Source organism: Thunnus albacares, chromosome 18 (assembly GCF_914725855.1).
Source record: "Thunnus albacares chromosome 18, fThuAlb1.1, whole genome shotgun sequence".
NCBI lineage: Eukaryota > Metazoa > Chordata > Actinopteri > Scombriformes > Scombridae > Thunnus > Thunnus albacares.
In genome coordinates, this window is record NC_058123.1 from 10,510,321 (window position 1) to 10,537,098 (window position 26,778).

Sequence of the window (26,778 nt, forward strand, 5' to 3'; positions counted from 1 at the left end):
TCTTTGAGACAGAGCTTGTGTGTATTTTGGTAACAGGGGGGATTTGTGTGTCTTACAGTATGTCTGTGAGAAAACCACCTCTGTGTCTCCTAGTTTGCTACACTCGGGTCTCTGAGCTTGGACTATTCAACATAAGTCATAAAGCATCAGGCAGATTTACTGGCAGTGGAAGCTGCTGACATTAGTATTAATTGAAAACACAGCTTGAGATATGAAAGCGTGTCCAGGCCAACCACAGCGAGGCCCATCTCCCATGGATGCCTTAGACAAAGAAGCTCAATGATATTTTATCCCGATTTCCACTTTTCAGTGTGGAGTTCATGGACCATAGCAATAAAAGGCATCCTTTAAAAACCTTTGAAAAAGGTCAGTTACAAAATCTGCATTCCTCAGGAGCAAAGCAAATCAAGGACAGAGGGAACTATATCACCAGCAGAAGCTGAGATGTGTCTGAAAATGTCAAGCAAAATAAATCACAACATCAGTTTTATCGTTCACAGCCATCATTGCCATCATCATCATCCTCAAAAACCATTATTGTCATTGCCCCTCCATTCTCTTTGAGTCCATATGCAAACTGTGTATTCAATAATTTATTTGCTGTCATTCCAGAGGCCAAAATTTATGATCAACATTACTCTTACCAAGAGAGGTCAAGCACCTTCACAAATATTATCTGAGCTAAAATTTCTGTGAGTGGTATTTAGCCGGGTGAAATTCCAGTTCAAATCCCCTTGTTTTCATTTCTCACAAAATACTCTGGAGTTGTACGTGCATTCACTTTTATTAAGACTGCAAAAATCTAGTTTAACAAATCCAAGGGTGGTTACTGGCATCGTCTGTATCTATATTAATTTTCTTTTTGTTGAGTGCTCGAATTATTTTACTTTTAGGCTGACAGACTTTTTCCACTTTAGCAAGTGCATCTAATCTAACACTGATTGCTCCTACCACTTTAGAGCTGCCAGTGAGCCACCTAAATGGGACGTGGCCATAATTAATGTTAATAGTTACACCCGTGTTACACATCTCAAAATGTATAAGGAACAATTTATCAGTTGTAAATCTCAATCAAGGTTATAGGATCTGGGTACTGTTTTTGATACATAACAAAGTCACATTGAGCTTATTATTTATTTGATATGGAGATATCATATTAGCACTGAACCAACAACATACGGTGATGTAAAGTACATTGATACATTGTGTGTAGTGTTTTCAGCATAATGCTAATGTGAAATAACTATCCACTTGTGACTTTCAGACATTAAATATCTAAATCAGGTCTTTAGTGATCTGATAAATGTTGTTATGAAAAACATCCACAAAAAAAGTGAATTCCAAATCTTGTAAAATTTCACTCTTATCTAATGGTCTTTTCAGATGTTAAGCGCATTAAGGAGAAACATAAAACTTAGTTGTATTTCCATGATTCTAAAAAGGTCTCAAAGCTGCTATTGTGGTTTTTGTGAGTGATGTCTTATGGGTTTGGATTCCTCTGCTAACCCAAAGTTATTGAACCCCCTGAAAAAAGCTCATTGTTCCATTTATATGTTTTTTTTTTTTTTTTTTAAGAGCTGTTTGTTTTATATCACTGGAGTTCTTCCAGCAGTTATAATGAGCATTTACTTCTGAAAAGGATGAACAAGACTCATTCTTTGACTCTGAACCCAAGAATGTGTTGTGCAAGCACACATGTCCATATAACACACATGACATCAGTCCAGATGCAGTTCCCTATCGATTTATTATGTTCCAACAGCTCAACAACGACCGCAGTGGCAAAGTGATGAGTCTTTTTCCATGTTTCTTAGCTGTTCCTAACTCAGAACTATGATGATACACTGATTGTAAAACACCAGTCACCACCTAAGCTGCAAAAACAACAGGTGTGAAACTTTAAACTTACCCGCAAGCCTTTGGGTCCTCTGGTACCGGCTGGCCCAGTTGTTCCAGGGGGGCCCTGGTGAACAAAAGAAAATGAGAATAAGAGGAAAAGAAAGAGGGAATGGAAAAAGGAAAGGAAAGATAAAACAAAGGTTTGCACTGACAGACCACAGAGCCCCCTGGTTGTTGACCCTGGAGGGGGGCAGCCTGACCTCGGGAACACACTATGGGGTTTGTTGTTAGATCTGTCACTCACACCAATTAAAGGGCCTGCTCTGGAATCCTGTTCGGCTGCACCCCAGAGCCCCGTATTTATGTTTGTTTTGGTGGCTCAGTGGCCCCCACCTTCAACTGACACTGGGCCCGCACTCTGTCAAACCTGGCCATGGCAAGGCCACAGCAATGGGAGACAGGGGGCGGGGGGCAGGGGCAACTTCTAATTGGTTATAGGTGTTTGGCTTTTGACTGACAGGAGGGTAATGCAGGTTCAGCAGGAGGCTGCCGGCTCTCATTATGCTCAAAGAAACCTTTGCTGCAGACTGCATTCTACTGTCATGTGCTATGAGAGGATACTGGCTACAACCACCAAGAAGATACCTTTTGTAAACAGACAAAGTTATTCTTTTGTAGCCTTTTAGCTATTATCAGGCATCAGTTTTCCCTAACAGAGCCACAGTTGTCACTTAAGGCTGTGACTAAACCTAGATGGTGCACCTGTGGTCAACCGAACAGCTCATCGATTATACAACATCATCTGCAACAATGATTAAGAGAAAAAAAAGGGAGATGAGTAAAAGAGTGGTGACTCACTGGTCTTCCCGGTGGTCCTGAAGGCCCGGTTTCACCTGGTGTCCCTGGGTGACCCTATCACATGTGCACAGACACAAATAAAGTGCTTTTAATACTCTAACTCACATTAATGTGACATCATCAGAGTAAAATACATTTTCAAATGTGACTTTATTTTAGCAACATTAAAGTCACAAACCCACTCTAAATTCTTTGGATAGATGTGATGGATTTCATTCACACACATAAGCACAAACATGCATCTGCAGAAATGCTCTGAACACTTGGAAGGACATCTGCTGTAACAATGAGACAATGGGGAAAATAGAAAAACAGACAGCCTGAGGAGATGATTTTATATCTGAAAACATACTGCCTTTGGCTACTTTTCTTTCTCCTTTATATGGCCTGATTTTTTTGGCCAGACCATTTGTAAAAGCATAACTGTAAAATGGGGAGTATTTTAAGTTAAACCACTCAGATCAGCTGAGTGCAATAAAATCTGTCCAATATGCAAACCTATAGTGCAGAACGCAGCTCTAATCTCATGCGTGCGTCCGCAGGAATAAATCATAAATGCCTTCAGTGTGAGCTCCCTGTTAGTAGCTATAGATGTCTACTTGTCAGCTCCCTTCACTTTGTATGATGCTGTCTTTTTCAGAGGGTCTGTTTCTGTTTTGCAGCTGAGAGAACGGGCCAACAGAGAACTTCCTTATACTGTAAGTGTGTGTGTGTGTGTGGTTAAGTCCTCAGAGAAATCCAACTGGCTGTGAGCCAGCAGGAAACTTCTCTCTGTTTCAGCAAGAATGATGACTAAATTCTCATCCACTCGATGCCTGTCATATATATTGGACGGTCAGTATCAGATACAGACATTACATGATAGAGAAGCCACTTGCTCCGTTTGAAAAAGCAAGGTATGTGTGTGACAAGGATAGAGTAAAACCCATGAAATTCATGACCTTTGGAGACACTCAGATGCCCTCCAGAATGAAGACAAAACAAGGATTGATGTCTGAAAATGAAACATTGTCTTCCTTTCTTTTTTCCTTTGAGTGAAGCTGTCTGGGATGTAAATCACTTGAAGTCATCAATTTGAACTATTTCATCCTTTGTTTAAACTGTATTGTTAAGGCTTTGTGCAGTTATTAGATCAAACACACTAAAGGTTCCCTGCAAAGTGCCAAATCACTGGTCCTAAGTCATCCCTGGGGTCATGTGCCTCTTTTCCTCTTCAGCATATTCTTGCTGTATTGACCTAATACCAGACATGAGTATATTCCCATGGGAATAACACACACAGTTTAGTTTAAGATGACTTTTCTTTAGGATTTCCTTTAAGACAAACCGCTGTGCCCAGAAAATCATGTGTAAGCACATATTTTAGCATTCTCAAATTTTGCTATTTACTGTATCTTCACTCTTTCTTGTATCTTACCGTTGATCCCTTTTCTCCAGGTGGTCCAGGAAGGCCCATCTCCCCTCGATCCCCCTAAAAAATGACACAATGACAACGTTCAGTCTTCAAAGTCACCTTGTAACGTCTCATGATTAATCTATAAAGAAAGAATCAATCATTTTCACCTTCTCTCCTGCCAGTCCTGCCTCTCCCACAGGTCCGATGAAACCCACCAAGCCCTGAAACACAGAGACTCAGTGTTGGATGGATGGATAGATATTTGGATGAATGGTCTGAAAAATTGCAACTACTCGATACAAGAATTGGCAGTGTCGTGGTTTCTTACTCTTTCTCCCATGATTCCAACTTTTCCTGAGATACCAGGCTCTCCCTGCAAAGACAAATATGCTACTAGTCACATTTTTACAATGATACATTCAATATTCTTTACATTTTGAGAAAAGGAGAAAAAGTCATATCTAAGTATTGTCTTTGTTCACCTTAACTCCCTCTGACCCAATCTTCCCAGGAAATCCTTTTCTGCCCATTCTACCCTGAAAAACGACATAGCACAGAATGATGAATAGTGAATAACGGACATGCACTTTAGTTCAGATATATATCATTAACATTCATCGCGAAATCTAGATGAATATAAAGGATCTGCATGCTTTGAGATGACAGTTTGAAGAGAGTGCTGGGAAGTCATCTGCAGCTGTTGCATCTCACTGTGCTGCACATGCCGCTGAAATATGCAATGACGTGTACAGGTATCGTAGATAGCACATTTTGGCAGGCTGCGAAAGTGAGAGAAATTATTGTAATGTTCGTCTTGCACAGACAATAATTCCTGGGGTTAAGATGGGGGTTAAGTGCTTTTTTACCAGCAATAGCTCCAGGTCAGAAATGTCTAAGACAAGCTCCTAAAGACAGAGCTAATTAAATGACTCATCAGTTCCAAAGTTTTACTCCAAAATGTTTGGCAGCTTTCACAAGATAGTGCAGACTCACACTCTATTTCACTCAGAAGCACACAGTAAAAACAGATTCTTGTTGTAACATGAGAAGTAATATAAGTTGTCTGGGCTTTGTGACCTCTTATCACCTGTTTTACATTCATGTTTGCGTCTGACCACATTAATTGAAGAAAGAAAGAAACACTTAGAGAAAGAACAGAAATTGCACCAAGAGAGGCGGATCAGGAGTAACTGCGTAAGTGTGAAGGATATGATTAAAAAAAGAATGTCTGAGATAAAGCTAAAAGACAGCTGGCTGAGGAGGTGGATGAGGTGGAGGAGTAGGAGGACCTGTGGCACCTGGCCAGAGATCACTCACAGCTCCTGAAGGAGTCATACAGCACTTCCCCTCAGATGGAGGATAAAAGGGGGTGTGGGGTGGGGGGCAGAGTGAAAGAAAGGACAGGATTACTGGGAGCAGAAAGAAATAAAAGATAAGCCAATGAAGAAAAACAGGTAGCATCTGGGATAATAGTGTTGATATGGTCAAACTCCCAGCAAAAGCATTTCTACAATTGCAATGGTCCTTTTTCTTTGTAATTCAATAAAGCAATTGTGAAACAAAGTCAACAAGTCTTCTATGTCTGCAGTGGCCCATTAACATCTTCTAGCACTTTATGGCAACTATAAATCTTACCACCTGTAAACATGGTGATGGCAGTTATCACCCCCTGGTGGCCAAGCACAGGGATTGCATGCAGTACTACATAGTGAATCATCCAGAGACATGCTACAGCGTCTATAAAACTGCATATTTATATATCTACAGCTTCTCTCTGCTGCAAACTGAGACAAATCCATAATAATAACCTACTTTATGACCTCAGATACATTTCAGATTAACTCTCACTGTGGCACAAAAAACTTTGGGATGCATAATTGAACCTACAGTAGACAATTGAATTGTATTGCGTACTGTACATGCTGCTGAGTAAGAGTTACACATGATAAAAACTAAGCCATGTATTGGCTAGTATCACCCATCCAATGCCTATTTTAGAGTTACTTCAGTCGACTTTCACTGAAGACCAGGCAACTAAAACCATGCAAGGATTTCATTGTGCTGCTAACAACAAGGGAGTGAACTTGTTTGCAAATGGATTAAGCTTCCTACTGCAGTCAGTTGTTTTTCCATATACTCAGTGATATTTCTATCCCTCTCATTGTCTGTCTTTGATGATGAGTTTACCACAGATATAAAAAGGATGAATAAAACCACAAACATGCACATGATAGATGGTTGGATTGTCCAGCACGGGATTCAGTTTAAACAAACATGCAAACTTACATAAGTGCACACACAGACACAAACAAACAAATCCATGTTTCTCTATGACTAAACACACATAAATGTTGTTTTTTCCAACATTACACTGGTGTGGTATGAACAAGCAGGAGTTAAGGTCTGTGCTGCCTAAATTAAAATTAATAGTGATCCCTGTTATCTAATCTTCCTTTCCACCAGCAAAGCAACACTAGGTGTTTGACTAATAACTCACCTCGAGTCCTGTTGGGCCTGGTGGTCCGATTGGGCCCTCGTCTCCCTGGAAACAGATGATATTGATCTTACCATGAATCATGCTTGGGGACACAAAGCAGCCCTTAGCAAAGAGAGGCCTTGTGCCATAAAACTTTTAATGCCTTTTTGGGCTTTGGGGTTGCTCTGATGTGGGTAGACAGTAGTCTTACCTCCAAGCCAGACACCCCACGTGGCCCTGGTAAACCTCTGGCACCGGGCTTTCCCTGGATGGGTAAAAAACAGTCAAATGAATGCTAATGTTTAAAGATAAATCAGGTATCCGTATATATTATTCTGTTTTTGGTTTTGAAACAAATGTCAGTTGATGTTGTCGGTTCTCACCTTTGGTCCTTCAAGGCCGTTCTCTCCTGGTGGTCCCATGTCACCGGGGAAACCCTGTCATGATCAATTAAAAGGTTTCAAGATTTGGTTTCGTCTTGTCTCTCTAAAAGAAAGACTCACACATTCAATGCAGCAATGAAAGTGTAAATACTGACCTCAGGGCCTGGCGGTCCAGGCGCACCATCAGGGCCTCTCTCTCCTTGCTTGCCCTGTAACAAACATGCAAAAAGTATTAAAAGAATAGTTGGAGATTTTGGGAAATGAGCTTATTAGCTTTGTTGCATAGAGTGAGATGAGAAGATCAATACCACAATCTGTTGGTTCAATACATGGCTACAGCTTGCAGCCGGTTAGCTTAGCTTAGCATAAAGACTTGAAACATGAAGTTAACCTCGCTCTGTCCAAAAGGTAATAAAATCCACCTACTAGCACCTCTAAAGCCCACTAACTAACATGTTATACCTTGTTAGTTTAATTCGTACAAAAAACATAGAGCAAAAACTTCCTGGAGTTGGCTAGCAACCTCACAATGACAACAAGGAAGTCACTGCACCCTGCCAAGAAATAGTCCTGCACATAACCTCCTGTAAAACCACAAATAGTTGTGTTTACACTGGCTGGAAACAGTCGGAATTAAACAAACGGATTATAAAGTGCTGGTAGGAAGTTTTTTTTTACCCTTGGATGGAACCTGGCTTGCTTTTTTCCTGTTTTCAGTCTTTATGCTAAGTGAAGCTAACCGGCTACTGGCTGAGAGTGGTATTGATCTTGTTATCTAACTCTCAGTGGCGTAACTCATAAGCGTATTTCCTAAAATGCTGAACAAATCCTTTAAATGAAAATAATTATGTCCACATTTTAGCATTTTAATATATTCCAGGTTATTATAGACAAACCTGTGGTCCTGGTTTCCCACGGATGCCTGGTAACCCTGGAGCCCCCTGGATGCCCTGTCCAATACAAACACAACCATAAAAACTAAGACAGACAGTCGGAGAGAAAAAAGCAGAACCCTAATTTCTTTTCTACGGAAACAGACATTAGACATGCACGACTCTGCTCAGTATTCCTGTTATCTCATGGGACCACTCTGTTCTATTATGCTAAAAGGGTTAGATTTTGCTTACACACAAAGACAAATGAGGAAAGTTTACATAAGAATTTCCCTTAGCTGGACAGAACACATCTGGCTAAGTCATTCTGCAAAGGCACAGTCTGTAACAAAGGCTGTGTAACTCTGGATATGTGTGTCGGATGGGGTATGCAGGGCAGGGGCTGATGAGGGAAGAGAAGGATGTATGAGAGGATGTGTAAGGATTAATTAATATGAACATGTGTGTTGCAGTGGTGATCTACCTTGTCTCCTTTGTACCCGATCTCCCCTTGCTCTCCGGGAATCCCAATTTCACCCTGACGAAGAGAGGAGGAGATGAACACACGCAGGAAGATGGATGAGGTACGGACAGGAAGACAGAGAAATGAAGAACATTAGGGGGAAAGGTAACTTTCTAATTCATCAATCACAGTCAGCTTTTTCAACAGACAATTCTAATTACCAGCTTGTACATTATGAACATTCACACACAATGAATCTAGTTCATTGCATTTGCCAAGTTTTTCATGTGGTGTCAATCTGTCTTATTAAAGGCACTGATGGCTTTTACTCCTTACTGTGCACTCACATCTTATAGAATAAGCCAGTGTTCAACTTATAACTAATTACAGACTATATACTCTCTGGTGTGAGTAGCCTACAGTACATAATGTCTGTGTCACTAAGATCTTTCTTAGCTGAAGAAGGTCATTTATGCATTTATCTCATCCAGGCATGATTATTGATTTTTTTTATTTTACTGTTTGCATGTTCTGGCTCAATGTTTAAATCTCTGATTAAATCTATGAGTCCAATAACATCTTCACAGGTTTTTGTCTTTTATATAGTAACACTTTGTAACATTTATATATAAGTGTTTCTTGCTTAAAGTTTTTTAATCTAAAGGAATAGTTTAACATTTTGGGAGGTAAGCTTATTTGCTGTCTTGCCAAGAGTTAGATGAAAAGGTTGATACCACTCTGTTATCTGAGAGTGGTATCAATCTTCTTATCTAACTCTCCATAAGAAAGCAATAGAAATTTTTCCCAAAATGTCAAACTATTACTTTAAAGTTTATTTAACAGACAGCCTCCCTACTGACTGCTTAAAAATGAAAAGTGAGGCAGATGTAGGTTCTTTTAACATATCATACAATCTATGGATTTCAAAGAAATGACACAGGAGGGACTCATATTGGTGGAAATAAAGAAACCTGTCAAATCTCATGCTTGATATGAGTAGCAACAATCATCTGAAGTTTAATTTCTGTGTGGTTGAAGGTGGAACCTAGTGGAAGCATGCTCTATATCTAAAGGTTGGATAGAGATGACTAGGATGCAAAGGAGTACATATCCATCACATGCTGCTCAAACACAGGCCAATAACAGGAATATTCAGATCACCTTATCACCTTTCAGTCCTGGTTCTCCTGGATTTCCGGGCACCCCCTGGAACAAACACCGACAGATGGGTTAGGAGGGGACCCCACAACCAAACCTCACCAACATTCACCCTCATAGGAATATACTGAACATTGTCTTAAGCAGGAGACTGCATGACATATTTGGCTCCTTTTGAATGGTATTAACCAGCATGTCCTCCAAACTCTGCTTATTGGTTACTCTCTTGTTTTATATAACACATAATATAATTAAAAGGCAGTCCAAATAAGACAATGCAAGATTAGACAGCAAAGGCAACACTTTCCATCTATGTGTGAGATTACCTTCAGTCCATTAGGTCCTGGAAAGCCCATCTCTCCCACAGGTCCCATATCACCCTAATGCCAGAAGAAGGGACAAATAAGAAAGATTCATATTCAGTGACATCACATGCCAACGCGGTATCACGCCAAAGCGTGTAAAACAGATGCAGGTCCACGTTGGTGTCACTGTCATGTTTTGCCTCGCCTAGGCGTGAAGAGCACACGTGGCTGTCTTTCATACTTGCACCACATTAAGAGTGAAAATAATTATCTTTTATGGTGTGACAACACTTTGGTTAAGATCTGGTTTGGTTTAGGCACAAAAACCACTTGGTTAGAGTTATGCACAAATCATCCCTGCAAACATTGTTTGGATGGTGGCATGGTGTCCCTAGCCAAAAATGGTTTTGGTCAGATGAAAAACAGCAACATGCACATGAGATACAAATCATGACACTCAAGTCAAATAGCTTTTTAGTGGACATGTGCACATATTTAGAATACAGATATGCACGTGTAAGTGTCAATTTCGCCTTCTAATTAATGGCCTGGTCCAATTATGGTTTATAAACTCTTGTGAGCAGATGTCACAGGATGTCATCCTTTCCTCCTTCAATAAAGGTCCACCTGGGCCTGAGTTCAAAAACACTTCAAACACTTCTCAAAATTTCACTGTGCAACACATCTATCACACAGTTCAGCATGAGAGTTGAGATCAATGAGCTGAGTTTGAAAAGCAAGAGTTACAACAGGACAGAAACGGAGAGAAATAATGTTGTTGGGTAAGTTTGCTTTTAAAGTTTGCTTTTATGTTGGCGTGTACGTATGTTCTATAACACTCATGTTGATGAGGAGTTCACGCCCATGTTGATCATTGGTTTACATAGAACAGGAATGCCCAGTAGCTACTGACTGCCCAGTAACGTTACTGACTGCTCTATTGTCCTGTTTGTGTACTTTCAGTGGCTATGCATTTGGTTGTAAGTGCGATTAAACTCACTTTTTGTCAAATTCTTAAATCACTTTACCATTATTTGTGACTTTGATGAAATTAGTGGGGGCAAAATAACAATTGCTTAGTGTTACGTTAACATAAGTGATTTGTACCAACTAGATCTTAAAGTGTGGGCTTAGCTGGCGTTTACCTAGCAAGCAATTCAACATCTATGGATGCTAAAAATGTAATGCTGGTAGTGAAACATTTAGTGGAACTTGAAACTGTATTCTTTTTTTTTTTTTTTTTTTTAGCTACATAGCAAAATTTTAAAAGAGGGAGAGAAGCTTTGGGAAAAGTCCCCAGAAAAACAACTGCTGTTTTTGTAATCTAGTATTAAACTTTAAAAACCTAAAAATTCATATTCAGAGGAAACAACAAACCAAACATCACATCTCATCTCACTTTGTCATCTGCCATCACTATGTATTGACAGACATAAGGGATTATTTGCGGTGGCTAAATCTTTCTCAAGCAGTACAGTGCCCATTCATATTGTGAAAAAGACATGTGGACACAACCCAATGGTTGTGAATCAACAACATGCCAAAACAACAAGGATATTGCTCTTTCCAGTGGTTTGGTGTCTTTTGAGTGCTGTCATTTAATGTCTGTGACCTACTCTCCTGTGACTACACCCATTCATTTTCATCTCCAAGAAGACACGCTGTCTGATATGGTGAAGAACATGTGGTTTGGACATGAGAAAAAGAAAAGGTGTCTGGAATCCCAGAAAATGGCTGAAAAAAACAAGGCCCCTTTGAGTGAAGAAGTGAAGCTTGGTAACACAAGTGATAAGATATACATTTCCATTTTTATGTCATTCTCAAGTAAACCTAGGAGTGTTATGTCTATGTATGACAAGTGTGCGTTTGTTAATGTATATTCCTCACCAATCAAGTTTTCTACTTAAACTGAAAATATTAAATGAACTTCTGTATTGTGTATATTAAACATAGCTATATGGTATAAATAAACATCTGTTGTTGAGTTTTTCTATTTGATGTTTATTACAAAGCCACCAATTTTTCTAGAATTTTTTTAATGTGACCCAAATGGGTTTTTAAGATTACTATTGTCAAGTTTTTAAAATCCAAAAATATTATTTGTATAATTTATTTATCATTTGCACAGAAATACCTCTGCAGAAAAGTTGTTTCAGTGGAAAAAGGCCACTAGATGGCCAAAAAGAATGCAATACAGAGAAGAAAAATGCGTGTTCTTGTACCCCACGAGCCAATCATAACAGTGAGCGTTCCTTAACAGTGGACGTTCCTGTGATCTACGACCCAACCGAGGCAGTTGAATGCCCCATCGTGGCTACAGTCAGACTCTACTGTTCCAAGTCGTGGTTGGAAACATAAAACGGTCTCCTTCAGCTAAGTCCACTTTTTGCCATCTATGTATCTAGTCATTGTCACCTTATCTGAACTGTGTCATTTCTCCAACTTGACACTGACACAGTATCCTCTAGTGGATTGGTGTATGTACTACAAGCTTTTGCGTGATACTGGGCTGCACATGCACAAAGTACAGATAAACAAAGGGCTCGCTCTGTGAGTAAACATCCATGCACTTTGGCATTCATTAAAGGACCAATGTGTAGGATCTAGTGGCATCTAGCAGTGAGGTTGCAGATTGCAACCAACTCCTCACCCCACCCCTTTCAAGCGTGTAGGACAACTTACGGTGGCCATGAAACTTGCAAAAAAAATGAAAGGCCCTCTTTAGAGCCGGTGTTTGGTTTGTCCATTCTGGGCTACTGTAGAAAAATGGCAGGCAACATGGAAGATGACCTGCTCCCTATGTAGATATAAAGGGCTTGTTCTAAGCTAACGAAAGCAGAACGATTCTTAGTTTCAGGCAATTATAAACTAATCAAAACATATGAATATTATATCCATTTTTGACGATAGATCCCCCTAAATCTTACACACTGGTCCTTTAAATGCAATAAGAATAGGCGTCATTGTCTTGCTTCCAGATTATCCACGGGGCAATCACATTGCGCACAACAGAAAAGAATGGATGATAATATACAATGAAAATTTGGGAGATAAGGAATAGATCATGCAGTCTGAAGCCAAGATTGTGCTTCATCTGAAGCCTGAATCAAATGCTGTGAATGTAATAATTAAATGCTTGAGGCAACATCTGTTTCATCACTGGAAATGGAACCAGCACTATACTGAGAAGGACAGAAAGACAGATTGGCAAGGGAGAACTGTATTTTATTAAGGACCGATTCAAGACTTGATTGGATTATCTGCTTTCTTGTCAGTGTGTGAGAGGAAGAGGGACTATATTTTGGCCACGGTCATGAAATCGCCCTCGAAACGTGTCATCTCTCCGCAGAGAAGCTGAGTAGAGGAGACAACTTCACAGGCTGCTTGTAGTTATCCCATTTTCATTCTCTATTGCTTTGCATTTTCTACTTACAAACACCTACAGGGAGGCCTTGGCTTGGCGTATTGAATATTTAATTCTCTGTGAATGCTGTAGTACCTCCATATGTGACAGAGGATGTTATTGAAGTATACACAGCAAACATGTCGCTTACAATAAGTCACTTAATATGGTGTTGAGATTTGAAACGCTCTTTGGCTCCAGTGCTGCAGGCCTTTAGGGGGCTGACTGACTGTCCCTATCAACCACATTTCATGCTCACCTGTCCAAATTGCAGAAATGCATGAAGAAATTATTATAGTGTGTAATGTTTTTTTATTGATTTCACATTTCTGGGTTTGTTATCAATGCCTGCCACAGCTCCATCATATCAAACCAGGATAAGATGAGGATGGCACATGGCCCAGGACACATATTTTTCACTGCTACTCCAGTTGCAGAATTCTCAAAGAATGAAGAGAAAACCATTTTGACAGATAGATGAAAAAAAAACTATTTAACAAATGCTGCTATTGAGAGAGCCCCTCTACTTCTTCTTGACTAATTGTCTACACTTTCCCGTCTTCAACAGTGGCCTGTCTTCACTCAAAGCTGAGGCTTACAGTCCCCAGAGAAGGGTGTTTGTATATTTATATCTTTGAAGTGCAGCTCAGTGCTGCTGCTGTGTACTGCATACTGTCAGGGTCAGATGGATGCAGAGGACACAGAGCTTAGAGCAGAGCTGTAATCAGAGAGTCCTCCAATTACAGGCCTACTACCACCACCGGTGGCCTAGAATAGACCGGGAGGAGCAGCAGCGACGGGTGAAGACGGGACACGACAAGAGAAACCAGGGAGACATTATAATCAGACACAATTATGTGGCTGTCGGGCTGAGGAAGGCATGGAGGGAAAGGTGATGGGTGGGCAGGGGGGTGTTCCTGTTCAAAAACAGCTAATTAGAGAGAGAGAGAGAGAGAGAGAGGAAAATAAAATTACTTATTAAGGTCTACTTGATTGACAATTAATCAAACAGTGAATCACTGTCATGTTTGTCATAACAGGAAGTGGGAAGGACAAACTGTGCATAATTCAGGCCTTACAGTCATGGTGAAAAATAACTTTCTCTTCCATCTTGGATTCCAAAAAACCATCCACTTTCACTATTTTAAATATGTTTACAGTGGTGAAGAACCTACAGAGCGTGGTTGGTTTCCCACCAAAGTGTCTGGCAGTGTAAATGATGATGAGACCTAATTGAAAGCGTTTTTTCAATTAAGCAGACATATTCTGTTACATTTAAATACAGTCCTTTACAGCTATGTATTTATGGAATGAATGTCTGGGAAAATAAGATGTTTAATCTGAGAAGAGCACGTAGACTACACACAGAAACACACACAAACTACTACTCACAATAAGTCCAAGAACTCCGTTTGGACCGGGGGCTCCCATCTCACCCTAGTCAGAGAGGAGGAAAAAGAGTAAGTGAGATGAAGGGAGAGGGAGAAGGAGCAAGTTTCTGGGGTTATTGGCTCTTTTTTAAACAAACATGCTCAGAAGAGTGGCTCAGTGTTCATCACGGCTTATGAGAGGGGGCTGTGTGCGTGTGCGTGTGTGTGTGTGTGTGTGTCGGAGGTGAAGGTGGAGAGGGATGTGAGCCCGATCATCCCGCTGTGGCTTTTTCAAATATTCAGGTTCGTTCTCCCTCAAACAACAAAGGGGTGATAGTGAAGGGGTGGCAGTGTCAGTCTGTTGGCCCACCACTTTGTTCCAGACTGAAATATCTCAACAACTACTGAATAAATTACCATGAAATTTTGTACAGACATTCATCGTCCCCAGAGGATAAAGTCTGACTTTTCATCTAGCATCATCAGCAGGTCAAAACTTTCATTAAGTCAATGAAATATCTCAATATTTACTAGACGGATTCATTCACATTCATGGTTTTCAAACAATGTATCCTAATGACTCCTGACTTTTCCTCTAGCACCACCATGAGATTAACATTTGTGTTTTTTTGTGAAATGTCCCAACAACTAATGGATAGATTGCCATGAAATTTTGTACAGACATTCGTGTAGCTGCTGCAACAATCAGTCGATTAATCAATTTGATTTGATTAATTCAATTGATTGAAAATGCTAAAATTCTCTGGCTCCAGCTTCTGAAAAAAAAAAAAAAATTTCTGGTTTCTTTAGTCCTCTATGATAGTAAACTGCATAACTCTGGGTTGTGGACTGTTGATTGGGACAAAACAAGACATTTTAGGTTGCATCTTGGGCTAACATGCTAAACTAAGATGGTGAATATAGTAAACATTATACCTGTAAGCATTAGCATGTTAGCATTGTCATTGTCAGCATGTTGTCATTAGCATATAGCTCAAAGCATCGCTGTGGTGAGTGCAGCCTCACAGAGCTGCTATAGCACGGCTGTAGACTGGTATGTATTCAAGATAAGAGAAGGATTTCCTGCTTTGTCCTACTTTTTTTCCCCCAGAAAAAAACTGGGGACAGTGGAGCCTTCTCCCTAGTCTGCCCTTATGTTTTTACTACCTTTCGTGAACCCATTGTACAAATGATTCATGCATACTAACAAAGTGAGTCTGACACACGATGCACAATATGTAAGATGAAACCTTACTATCAGGAAAAGAAAAGCAGCAGGGCTAAGAAAGGATTTATTTTTAGTTTTTAAAGAGACTGACGTACAAAACTGAACCATCGGAGAAGTCAGGGATGTGTCAGTAAAGGTTTACTTTAAAGATTGAACATGAATGCACTTTATGGTTATTATGTTTATTGTGTATTTAGGTCTATTTTTTGTGTTAAAGAGCAACTTGCTAATGTGTGCATGTTTTTATTTTAAAGCTTTCCACTCTGATGGATGAAGTGCTACATTTGTAAGAATGACAGTGAATTTCCAAAAATAGTGAAAATGCCTAAAATCAAATAATCCGATGTCTTCCATATGGACAGAGACATGCAACAGAGTGACTAACAGTGTCTGCTGACCTATCATTACTGAATTTAGGAATAATTTCTCAAAATGAAATCTTATTACATAATTCACTCTTCTTGGATATCACCCCTTAATACTGTATTGTGTGTCGGTGGCCAGTTTACAGTGGTGAATGGAAAAGTTTGCATTCGAAAGCCAAGCCAGCAGGTTTTGAAAACGAGTGCCAAGTAAAATTATCTACAACAGAGGAAGGGATGGGATGAAATTAAATACGGCAGTAAAGCTTTTCCGGAGCAAACAACTAACTTCAAATAAACCAGAAAAACAGAGGCAAACTGCCGGACTACCAGATGATTTACCCTTAGCACGGCCAAAATGTCACAGTACTACAGTAAAACACCAGGGGGGTGTGTGTATGAGAGAAACCACTGCTCTCAGTTTATGTGTGTGTATGTGGGTAGGCTGTGTGTGTGTGTGTGTGTGTGTGTGTGTGTGAGCATGTTTGTGTGCATGAATGTGGATGGTTCTGTTTTTATGTAGGTGTGTGACTGTGTGTGGGTAACAGGGAGTGTGACATACTGGCTCTCCATCTGGTCCGGGTGGTCCTCTCTCCCCAAAGTCCCCTGGAAACCCCTGAGGACAGAGAGAGTAGCTTTTACGTTCGGCTGCACACGAATAACGACAATCAAACATCCAATAAATTTTTAAAGTGTCCTATTGCTTTAACTACTCTCTGCTTCATAAAACCTGCAATGACTGATTTTTTTGACCAGTTGGGGGCAGCAGAAACAAATTGTGAACACAACACTGACATATTATCACTTTTTAAGTTGATATGGCAAGATTGTTAGCAGACAGTTCTTAACATCCATCAGATATGGAGCAACATTAGCATTCATTTGGAGTTATGTGTCTGGTCACTCCTTTTAGCTCAGTTTTTGCTCTTCACTAACTCCTGAGGGAAATATCTGGCTCTTTAGCTTGTAAATGCTCTGCTATGTTCACTAACTAGTTGCTAACTGTGTCTCTCTGTTTGTTGCAGGGCAGTTAGCGTCCAGCAGCTTTTTTTAAGAGCTTCTCTGAAAACAGCTGCCTGCTGCATCTTAAAATGATATTATGAGAGAAGTGAAAGTGAACCAAAATTAGTAAAGTTACAACTCATCCAAAACGATGAGCTGAAAGAAGCTTTAAAGCTCTTTACAGCTGAGCTTAAAAGCAGAGCCAGGTGGGTTCATAACTATGAGCAAATCCTTTCACATATAAATCATCATGCATTGTTAATATAAACATATAGATTATAGCCACTTTAATCTATAGCAAACATAGTTAAATGCCTTGATTTTGCAAAAATTGCCACGATAACAAAACCCCCCGGTCACATCCCACATTACAGAAACTCATTGTGAAATACGACAAAAAATGCTTTTCATTGGGAGAGGAGGTGTTTAAATTATGGTCCTTCAGTGCCGCCAATGCAAAGGTAGAATAAATCTTTTGTGCTAAATCATGGAGTAAAATTTACATCGTATGTTTTCATAAATACCACTGCTACACAACTAAGAGTGCTGCTACTGTAATTGCACAGCAATTATGACAATTTCAGTGAGTCAAATATAACATTAGACATAAAGTAATTTGAAATATGTACAAACTAAGAACATAATGGCCCCATTAGAAGCATTAAATCTATCAGCTGTAGGGCGTGGGTAGCCAACTATTCTACTTAGGCTGAGTATACTCTTGAAATGTAACAAAAAAGACCAGCAGCCAAGTAATTATTGTGTCCATTTAGCGGTAAACGAGAAGCTAATCTGAGCTACACTAACAGTTGGTGGCATTGCAAAGAGAAACCACATCTGCAGAAAGCACGAGGGCCTACGCATTTTAAACCCAGACCTTCCAGAAACACTCATAATGGCTAGGTTCTGCTATTGTGGCCTCCACACATTGTTTCAAAAATGATAATTACCGTAGATACCTCCGGTAAATGGCTTCTATTTTTGCAGGAGTAAAGATGTTTTAGATATACAGCGTGTATACTTATTTTAATCTCTGACTTGCTGTAGAAATAGAATCTGCTGACTAAATGTAACTCTTTGTATTTAAAGGGCATCCGGTCTGAAATATTTGACATTTTAACTTCATACTCAAACAACAATAAATCCTTGTGACTAAATAAATCCCTAAATTTAATGACACATCCCACCAGGTCAATGAAGCGATTATAACTACACTGAATGCTGTAATTGCACTTTCAAGAAAAAAAGTCTTTTCTGTCACTACTAGGCTATTGGAGGACATTTGAGACTCCTCCAAAAAGCATGTCCGAGCAGGGTCAATATTATGCATGGGACAGCTTTATGATACTAAGAAATTGTGCACAGTGGGAGAAACACAGAAATCTATGAAGCATGACAGGGACCCAAAGGATGAATCATACAGTTGTCATCACTGCCGTACAAACTAAGGACAAATGTGGGAAACGTAGCTTTGCCAAGTACAGCACTTAAAAAAAGTCTTTGAAGAGAGTCAAATGAGCCTTAAGTGTATCTGTGCTTTTACATGATGTAAGAGTACCCTGTTCTTCAGCTTTAACATCAAAAAAGGATCACACAACAGCAGCGCACACTGTCGGATCCTGGGGTAATGTGAAAGAGCTGCTTCTGATGAGCCTGATAAAGACAACCTCCAAAAAAAACATTTTTGATTGCATGATTACAACAAAAAGTTCAGTTGAAATGCAGAACAGTTGGCGCCACACTTCGGAAACTTCTGTTTTTTTAATGCTCTCCAGTGTTTTACATATCTATTCCCTCATCATGCTTTGTTGACTGTGTGTGTGTGTGTGCGTGTTTCCTCGACAGAGTACAAGCGCTGTAGTTATGGTCATTAAAATCTCTGGCTCTGGTTGAGGTGCTGCTGCTGTTCTTTCTCCCCCGTCTGGGGAAGATCTCTCGGGGATCATCTTGTAACTGTCCTAGCTTTCCATTTTTCCATGCAGGAGCATTGAAATCAGATGGCGACGATCGTGATGATTTGTGTGTTTTCCAGTCACATTAACAGGTCAGATAAAAGGGCTGGAGCAGTCAAGATGGCCTTTTACAGATGTTAAACTGATTAAAATCAAAAGACTGCTCTGCTACTTTCTTCTCATGACAGTAGTGCTATTTAGTATTAATATGCATGTGTCCCTCAGTGTGTGTGCGTGCCTGTATTGTAAATAATGTTATGCATGGTCATACATGATTACTATTTTCTTTTTTGCCTTGAAAAGCAGAGCTGCTGCTGTCATAAAACCATCCAGGCATAAAACACCAAGCTGTGATGGCAGCACTTACACTTTTAGTTTTGCATAACCTGTGCCAAAACTGTGAAATGGCTTTAAACAGGGTTTTAGTTGCAGAAAAGTGTCTTATAAGCATTAATCAGCTCATGAGTCTTCTAATGCCGCCCAATTGGAGTGAGAATAACACACACGCACTACACAAATATGTTTAACAATGTCTCACACATGGTGAATTTGCATCCACAGCTATTTCGTAAACATTTGTCTAATTACAGAATAAGCTGCAGTTCCAAAAGCCTCACAGTAAATGGACACTGGCTTGCGTTTGTTCAGAAATTTTAGTCTATAAATGCCTTATTTACCAAAAAGCCAATAAGCAACAGCTGCAGAATGATCTCAGCAGTGTTTTTCAGGGTTACACACTTTTTCTTAAACACTCTGTCAAGCTGACTTTGAACACTATCTGACACACACAGCAGAACCGACAGCTTCCTCCAAATGGCTTGGCTCCATGCTGGGGGGGACCAAAAGCCCTTTACTCCAACAAAAGCCTTTTTCTTGTTGTATCCAAGACCTCGACATGCGGCTGGTGGGACTCCACGGTATTCAGGCTGCAGTTAACCCTTCCAACAGCAATGGAAATACTGAGCTGACTCAAGCAATGACGTAAATGCAGACCCTATAAATTGTCACATGTGTAGGTGTCGGAGTCTTTGCATCAAAAGCTTTCAATATGACCCAAATAGAAGAGGGAATTATAAAGCTTCAACATAATGTAAATTTATATCATTGCCTCATTTGAACAGGGTTATAAGCATATACTGTAGCAATGATATCTTAAATCAAAATATTGGAGGAAAATATTGATTTGAATTTTGTTTGACATGTGTCACCATCTCCCAAAACTCTTGTCATTCAAAGGTCGTTAAAAACATACGATACATTTAAAATCAACTGAAAACACACCCAGCACAAGTTATCATCAACTTTTGGAAAGATTATCTGTAAAGTATGTTGAGACAAAACTTTACCGGCCTACCCATCTTGCCCCTCTTCCCTGGTTCACCGGGAATGCCCTGGAAATCAAAACAAAAAGACAGAGAGAGCAGAGACGGGATAGAAAAGATAGCAGGACGGGGGGAAGGAAAAGGTTCAAGGAAGGCAGAAACAAGTAAAACAAAGAAGGAAGAGAAAGACAGACATCATGTAAAAACAAAAACATATCAAAACCAAAACATAACACTCTTGGGCATGACTGATTCAAGCCCAAAACACACATTTAAGAAGCAATAGGTGTAAGCCTCTCTCAACTCCTGCTTAAACAGATGTGAGGAACAGCTGACTACAGCCGATCCAACATTTTCCCAGCCTATTATGAGGGATTTACGTCTCCACCTCTCTTGTACATATATACTGTATGTTAAATAAACAACAGCTTCTCCTGGGAGAAGATAGTCAGACACCGTCTGTTGTGTGCAGCTAAAACAAGAGCCACTTTGCTGGCCCAGCCGGCTGGCAGTGAAGGGGTCCTGATTACAGCTTGCCTTGCGCTGACGCAACCCTCTGGAGCATGTCATAAGTACGCTAATCACTCCATGTTTTAGAGACTGCACAGAAGGCGGAGGTCTTGATGAGTTCAGCCAGTTCAAAGGCTCTAAAAAGGGACTTTTATCATATGAGTCATCAACACTCCAAGACAGCCTTATACAGCAGCATCTCGGACAGCTGGGGACTGTTCTCGCATTATAACAACAACAAGACAGCTGAATGAAATAGCAGAAGGGACACTGTTGTCATCTTATAGGCCATTATAGACTGTGCTTGAGAGAAAATATACATTTGACAAGAACTCACTCTTTCGCCATCAGGCCCAGGCAGGCCAAAAAGCCCTGGGATTCCAATGAAACCCTGCAGGAGAGGAGAGGAGAGGAGAGGAGAGGAGAGGAGAGGAGAGGAGAGGAGAGGAGAGGAGAGGAGAGGAGAGGAGAGGAGAGGAGAGGAGAGGATGATAGGAGAAAGAGGAGAGGATGATAGGATGTGAGTATCTGGATGCCATAAATGCAGCAGGAGGAACAGCAACTTCTATTGGCTCAAGGGCTGGGTTTCAAGGGTAGATGGTCCAGCATGGATAGGGTGGGCTCCCATGAAGAACCAAGCCATGAGGCAAGTGTATATGCCCATGGACTGCATGGTGCTGGCTTCCACGATGTAGTCCAAGGGCACATACCCTCACGCCAGGGATCTCTGAAGATAGCCAGGGCATCACACTGGGCTGTCGGTGCAGGGGAGACACACAAGGAAAACAAGCACAAACACCACAACAATTGAACACTTGAGATGCTCGTTTCAGGCAAGCACGAGTTGAGTTGGACACAATATGGAGCATGCTGCAAAAAGAGTGTGCAGAATATGTGGATAGGTGGCTCAGAGAGAAAGAGAGAGAGAGAGAGAGAGAGAGAGAGAGAGAGAGAGGACTAGAATGCCTCCTTAAGACAGCAGGGCCTCATACGGAGCTTAAACAGGAAATTCCAGCCAGTGGGGGCAGGGGAGGCTTTGGAGCAGCCAAGGGGAGCTGATAAAGACCCTTTATTGGAACGCAACATAAACATCACAGTTTGTGCGTGTGATGATGTGTTACTTTGTTTTGTGTACGTAAAGGGTGTGTGGTTGTACGCGGATGCTTATCAACAGCCAGTCTTTCAGTAAGCGTCTGTATACGGTAATATAATGTTTACACTACAAGTAAAGGCTCCTAAGTTTAGCATACTATTAATATTGCCACACCTCTGGTGGAGTGAATGTGTTTATGTGTGCAAAGGTGGATGCTGGTGCACCTAAGTGCACCAATACATACATGCATGCACACGTTGTTGCATGTAAGTGTAACATATACATGCATACGTGCACTTTGCTGCAACTACCTGTTTACAAAATACCTCAAAATACCAAGTTGTTAGTTTGCAACCTTTCATTAAACAACTTGCAGTGTGTTTTTAACTGTGATTTACAGCCTCCTATAAATCTTGTGTAGTAAAGAGTGTCAGTGAGCTGTCAGGCCGACAGTATAAACATATTCACCGCTCCTGTCAAAGCACCAATGTTAGTAATTTAGACAGATAAAATCAAAGTTTAACAGCACTTTTGAAGGGGAGAAGTTGAGTTAACTTACCCGAACGCCTTTAGGCCCCACTGGTCCTATAGGCCCTGGTAAACCCTGAAAAACAAAGAGAGGAATTTTATTTTATTTTAGCAGCTCAACACTTTCACTGGTCTATAACTGAATTACTGTAATGTTTACCTAAATACACTGTGCATCATGATGGCATTTAGAAATGTAAGCCAAAGACTGCAACTCACAGTTTATTATTAAAATGAAGTGATACGATCTAAATTGCAACCAGTTTGTTTAATATGTAAAATTCAATTAATTTAGTTCATAAATCATTTGTGTGACACATTGTAAAGATGCCAGGAACACACTAACAGGTAATCCTCTACAATATAATACTTTCCTTTACAAAATATAAATGCAATAAATGCTCCATTTGAGCCTGATGGTAATTTTATGAGGCAGTAGCTGCTTGTGATGTTGTTGTCTTGGACCACTTTATATTTGAAGACATTCCAACTCCTCTATACTCAAATATTTTCCCCCCCAAGCAGAGCTCGAAGTCAGCTGTTCAACATAACCTAATTCCACTTGGCCCTTTGCCCTTACTATGGCCCTGACTACAACTGTACCAGTCACAGCAGAGGATTTACTGCACCTGCCTGCCAGGATAACCTTTGGCACCTGGGCTTCCGACTGGACCTTGCTCTCCCTGCAGGGAAGAGAGAGAGAGAGAGAGAGAGAGAGAGAGAGAGAGAGAGAAAGAGAGAGAGAAAGAGTGAAAGAGAGAGAGAGAGAGAGAGAGAGAGAAAGAGAGAGAGGTGGGGTGGGTGATCAAAATTACTGTACTGTAACACAAACACACAGACAGGCCATTCTGCACAGTAGCAGACAGTTTTCAAAGAGGCAGACAGAGCAGAGGGGATGAACTATAATGAGGACATGAACAGTTGTTTTAGCTGGTGCACTACTGCTGTCATATCACTGTCATGTCACCTGCATGTACATTATTTACTGGCATGAAGCTGGCGATGTGATGATAAGAGCGTTTATCATAAGACGGCGGAAATTTGTCAACTGTCATAAATTTGACATTTAAATGTTTTAAACTGTTCATGCACAGAATTTATCACTTTAATATCTCTGGTTGTATTACATGAGTAGGGAAAATGCTGTAAATCAATGAGCAACTACTGTTGGATTTACAGGATGGATTTTGGCATTTATGTGATGAAGGACGGTGATTTGTCAGTGTCAGAGCATAAATCTGTCTTTTTGTTGAAGGAACTGGACTACTGAATTTGAACTTTTCTGAATTGCTTTTATGTTCAGTACTGAGATTTGTGTGATTATTGCACTAATGAAATTGTGTTGAAATGGTATAATAAACTGTATACTTTCCACTGCACTTGCTATTTGTTTTGCGTGGTTGTTTTTTTTTTGATAAAACTTTATTTATTTAATATTGTGGGGTGTAAAGTAAAGACAGACTTGCAGCCTTTGTGCAACAAACTACACAAAACAAAAATACCTAAAATAAAACTATTACATGTCAGGAGAGAGTCTCTCAACTGAATTTTCACAAAATATACAAAATCACAACATCTTGTGTATGAATATTGTGATATAAAATTACATATTTATACATTGTGATAGGGGGTTTTATCCATGGTTCAAGGACTCATCTAGCAAACTTTTCAGATGTGGTCTGTGCAAGAGGCTAATTGAGAGTTTGGTTTGTATGCGTGTTGTGTGTGTGTGTGTGTGTGTGTGTGTGTGTGTGTGTGTGTGTGTGTGTGTGTGTGTGTGTGCATGTGAGTGTGAGTAAAGCATAACACACACACTAACAGAGGCAGGTTGTGTCCAAAATTCACAGAGCGCAAATGTGTCCATGTATAACTTCCTTTGACACACTCCGGACGTGAAGCCATGCGCAGTGCTTGCCGTTCGCTCTCTTGGATAAATATAGTGCATAATGCAGCCAGTTAAAACCAGACAAGAATTTGGCTGAGTGAGGTTTGGACCTTTAACTGCCCAGCAGCCAAGAGGGGCTCTGAGCACGGCCCGTGGTGTATTACAGTAACAAAGAGTCATCGACACTTTATGCAGACCAGCTGGCCTTTGCTCGCAATAGCTGGAGAGCATACACTGCCAAACAGTTGTGCTTATTAGTCAGTCACTAGTGATTCAAACTCAAGGCTCGAGCCGTGATCAGGAGCAGAAGCTCTGTGGGAAAGAGGGGGGCGTTCGAGGACGCGCAAAGTGGAAGGACATAGTGGTAAGAGAAGAAGCACTCCTTCTCCGTGATGAGTAGTGCGGGAATTCCCTGCACTTCCCTGGTGATGTCACGTTACACAGGGACTTACTTAAAATTGTGTGACAATGAGGAGAATGTTCCACTCTGCTTTCCATGACTAAGACCTTTACTTAATACCACCAGTAGTATGACCCGGCCCGACTGAAAATAGCTCTGGATACGGAGCTGGATGCTCCATACTTAAAATAGTCCTTTTGGGCTGGAACAAACAGCTTGAGTCATGTCTCCTCCCACTTGTAGCAACGGATGAAGGAGTTTATTGAACTGTGTTTCCTCAGTTACAGGACAGAGGGACAGATAGAGGAGGAGGAAACAATAGGAGGAATGAAATGCATGCTAGAGGTTAAAGCGACCGAACATTTAATGGCAAGTGGCGGAGACAGGTCCACAGAAAGAAACATAGGCAAAGTTTCTCCTAAAGCAGCTGTGATGGTTGTGAGTGTGTCACTGTTGGCCTAGTTGGCTTGTTCCTGTTTCTTTTCTCTCGGTTTTTTCCTCTCTTTGGCATCACTTTCTGATATCCTGCAGAGCATCGCTGCAGCACAGCACTTTGGCCAGATGTCTGTCCTCACCAGTGCTTCATAACAGGCTAATCTAATCTGGCCTGCAGGCATGCTTGGTGTGTGCACACAAACACACATGTACACGGAATTGAGAAGTTAGTGACCTGGGAGTGGATGAGCTTTTAAAGAATGAGGTGAGACGTGAGAATATGAGGGATTAGTCATTGATAAGGGCCTTGATGGTATACACTGCAAAAGCTGGACATTTCTAGAACACTCATGAAGGTTAACACATAAGGATAGGATAAAGATAGTCTAGCATTACATCATGTCTTGCACTAGCATGAGTTCTGAATATGAGAGAATATTGGACTTTTTTCAAGAGTAATATTAGTGCGAAGAACAGCAAAAGCGTGGGAGAGCAACATTTACAGAGTATCAAAGCCATGGGAAAAAAATAGCTACGAAATGGATAAAGATACTTACAGGCTCTCCAGGGAGTCCAGGTGGACCAGGGTAACCTTTCTGTCCCTAAAGAGACAAACATACACAAGAGATGAAGCATAAAATAATGGCTGAAAATAGAGATGTGAAAGAAAACACACAAATTCACAGTCGAGGAAAAACTTGACAAGCACGAGACAAGTTTTCCCTCAGTGTGTGGCTGACAAGTGGAGTTTTGTGCAAAGTAAAATATGCATGTTAACGCTAACAGTACCGACAGACAAGTTCAGTGCCATATGCAAGGAATCAATCTGCCCGACTGTCAAGGGATCAGACTTTCCACTGGCAGTGTTCACAGAGAAATGGTGCTGAGGAGGCCGTGCCAGGACCATGGCATGTTGAGGATATAAATGCCTTCCTGTTTGAGTCAGATAGCAGGTCCCTCCCTCAGCCTGCAGAGCAGACTACACTGAAAACAGCCTGACATAGTACTTTTGCTGACTCCAGCAACATAGACCCCCCGCCAACAAAGAGAGGAGGAAAACTAAATCAAAGGTGGGAATACATGCCTTTCCAGACCACAGTTTGATAGAGTGAGAGAGCAAGAGAAAAATGAAAGGAAAGTGGGGGAAAAGCACCAAAATAAAAACAGAAGGGCAAAGAAAGGAAAGACTCCTGTTGTCCCGTTTTCCTAAACCACAGCTCCAGAGAACCAAGCCAAGACTCCCAGAGTTCCTGTAAACCATCCTTTAGCCCTGTCATCTGACTTCAGCAGGGGAAGAAGACACAGCTTCCCTCCACTCATTACATTACACGATCACTCTCACTGGCTTACACCTACATGTACAAACAGCATTATACTCCACATTCAGTGCGTGTACAGCAACTGTGTCATTAATAAGTTTGTTATGCAATATTGTAATTGAAATAAATAAGAATTCTGCACAACTCAAATAACATTTTCATCACAGACTTAATCTTTAAACATCATACTGTTCTCTGAGATGTTGCCAAACTTCCTTT

At 40.6% G+C, this 26,778-nt stretch overlaps 1 protein-coding gene across 1 annotated transcript in view; it reads right to left on the reverse strand.

Annotated features, from left to right (window-relative positions):
• col27a1a (collagen, type XXVII, alpha 1a) overlaps nucleotides 1–26,778 on the reverse strand; it is a 77,226-nt gene that overhangs the window by 17,875 nt on the left and 32,573 nt on the right. The window contains exons 8-28 of the mRNA XM_044334086.1: nucleotides 25,798–25,842; nucleotides 23,150–23,203; nucleotides 22,552–22,596; nucleotides 21,237–21,290; nucleotides 20,414–20,458; nucleotides 16,676–16,729; nucleotides 14,546–14,590; nucleotides 9,772–9,825; nucleotides 9,449–9,493; nucleotides 8,309–8,362; nucleotides 7,849–7,902; nucleotides 7,108–7,161; nucleotides 6,953–7,006; nucleotides 6,781–6,834; nucleotides 6,591–6,635; nucleotides 4,576–4,629; nucleotides 4,422–4,466; nucleotides 4,261–4,314; nucleotides 4,115–4,168; nucleotides 2,698–2,751; nucleotides 1,910–1,963 (exon numbers count right to left, since the gene is read on the reverse strand). Coding sequence (XP_044190021.1) covers nucleotides 1,910–1,963; nucleotides 2,698–2,751; nucleotides 4,115–4,168; nucleotides 4,261–4,314; nucleotides 4,422–4,466; nucleotides 4,576–4,629; nucleotides 6,591–6,635; nucleotides 6,781–6,834; nucleotides 6,953–7,006; nucleotides 7,108–7,161; nucleotides 7,849–7,902; nucleotides 8,309–8,362; nucleotides 9,449–9,493; nucleotides 9,772–9,825; nucleotides 14,546–14,590; nucleotides 16,676–16,729; nucleotides 20,414–20,458; nucleotides 21,237–21,290; nucleotides 22,552–22,596; nucleotides 23,150–23,203; nucleotides 25,798–25,842 — 1,071 coding nt within the window. The remainder of the gene's footprint in view (nucleotides 1–1,909; nucleotides 1,964–2,697; nucleotides 2,752–4,114; nucleotides 4,169–4,260; nucleotides 4,315–4,421; nucleotides 4,467–4,575; nucleotides 4,630–6,590; nucleotides 6,636–6,780; nucleotides 6,835–6,952; nucleotides 7,007–7,107; nucleotides 7,162–7,848; nucleotides 7,903–8,308; nucleotides 8,363–9,448; nucleotides 9,494–9,771; nucleotides 9,826–14,545; nucleotides 14,591–16,675; nucleotides 16,730–20,413; nucleotides 20,459–21,236; nucleotides 21,291–22,551; nucleotides 22,597–23,149; nucleotides 23,204–25,797; nucleotides 25,843–26,778) is intronic.